The sequence below is a fragment of the Rhinopithecus bieti genome, unplaced genomic scaffold, assembly GCF_001698545.2.
Source record: "Rhinopithecus bieti isolate Rb0 unplaced genomic scaffold, ASM169854v2 scaffold_12478, whole genome shotgun sequence".
In the NCBI taxonomy this organism is placed as follows: Eukaryota; Metazoa; Chordata; class Mammalia; order Primates; family Cercopithecidae; genus Rhinopithecus; species Rhinopithecus bieti.
In genome coordinates, this window is record NW_016807367.1 from 1,690,527 (window position 1) to 1,692,315 (window position 1,789).

The 1,789-nt window shown below is 41.7% G+C and overlaps 1 protein-coding gene across 1 annotated transcript in view; it reads left to right on the forward strand.

Moving 5' to 3' along the window:
- The window catches only part of OTUD4 (OTU deubiquitinase 4), a 48,079-nt gene that overhangs the window by 34,416 nt on the left and 11,874 nt on the right, over positions 1-1,789 (forward strand). Inside the window, 1 exon segment of the mRNA XM_017881527.1 lies at positions 65-227. Coding sequence (XP_017737016.1) covers positions 65-227 — 163 coding nt within the window.

Genomic DNA, 1,789 nt, shown 5'->3' on the forward strand with positions numbered 1-1,789 from the left:
GTTAAATTTTTTTTTTTTTTTTTTTTTTTTTTTTTTAATCTGACAAGAATGTTTTATTTGACAGAAAACCTGATCGTGAAAGAGTTGAGGATTTTGATCACACAAGTCGAGAATCTAACTATTTCGGCCTTTCCCCAGAAGAACGCAGAGAGAAGCAAGCTATAGAAGAATCCCGTTTACTCTATGAGATTCAGAACAGAGATGAACAGGCTTTCCCAGCCCTTTCGGTATGTATGAAAAGACAATTTAAAAGTTATTGTCTAGAAGTTTCTCTTAATACAGTTTTTAGATTAAGCCATAGTTCCCAAGGGTAAACTAATTTTAAACTTTAAAGACTTTAAAGATCACATTTTTTTCACATTTTTCACATTTTTCCTTTTCACGTGTTTAGTAATCTCTCTGGACCTAGAGATATTACTATAAGGTTGATAGACTTGAGGCAAGTAAACTGGTTTGTTCACTTGTAGTTATTCAGCATTTTCTTTTGAACTAAAACGTGTTTAATTTGTTAGCAAAAGTACTGTGTACTAGAGGTTCATGATTTAGTTAATCCATTACAAGATATGTGTGTAAAATCAGGAAGCCTTTTGAGAGCTGTTTTCAGGGTGTTTGCTGTTGGAGGTGGTAGCACATGTCATCCTGAGGCTTTGTCCTTTCTCCATGTGTCAGTCACTGGGCTGTGATGGATGCTTCTCTGATAAAAGAAGTGTTCTCTACCTTCAGGTTTCTTAATTCTTTTTGGGAAGTCAGAAGGGAAAACTGTTCTCATGTAGAATGAAGTATGTGCTCTCTGAGGTGGGTTTGTTGGCAGCAAAGAGGAGGGCTACCTAATTCATTCTCATGTCTGGGAGCCTGTGCCTGTGGTCTTTTACATCTTGGTAAGTAGTACCCAAATGACCTATGATCCAGAATGGTGGTTGGACACATTTTCTCTTTAGAGTAGATTAAATAAATAATGGACTGTTACGAGAGGTTACCCAGTATACCAGTATAAAACATTAAAGCCCCACACACTGAGGTCTGTCTGCTGGTCTCTCTGGACTTCCTTAGGAGACTTGAGGAGGAACTCAGTTGAAAACAGGTGATCTGGAATAGCAGTTTAATCTGGCACAGGCATTGGAGTTCAGGAATTGTTGGAAGAAGTGCCCGAATCCATTTAGGAATAATTGAAGTGCCCAAATCCGTACATAAATAAGCATCGTTTATGTGCTGCGTACATTTATCTCTCATGTCATATGTTATTATATAAATAACAACTACAGATTGTTTAAGCTTGCATTCATACCTTTTTGCATCTTTTAGTTAGTGAATTGTAAAAGTACAACTACTGTAATGTGGGTACAGATTGTGAAATTTCTTTCTTGTTAAGAATGGGAGGCCGGGCGCGGTGGCTCAAGCCTGTAATCCCAGCACTTTGGGAGGCCGAGACGGGTGGATCACGAGGTCAGCAGATCGAGACCATCCTGGCTAACACGGTGAAACCCCGTCTCTACTAAAAAATACAAAAATCGGCCGGGCACGGTGGCTCAAGCCTGTAATCCCAGCACTTTGGGAGGCCGAGACGGGCAGATCACGAGGTCAGGAGATCGAGACCATCCTGGCTAACACGGTGAAACCCCGTCTCTACTAAAAAAATACAAAAATCTAGCCGGGCGAGGTGGCGGGCGCCTGTAGTCCCAACTACTTGGGAAGCTGAGGCAGGAGAATGGCTTAACCCCAGGAGGCGGAGCTTGCAGCGAGCTGAGATCCGGACACTGCACTCCAGCCTGGGCGACAGAGCGAGACTCTG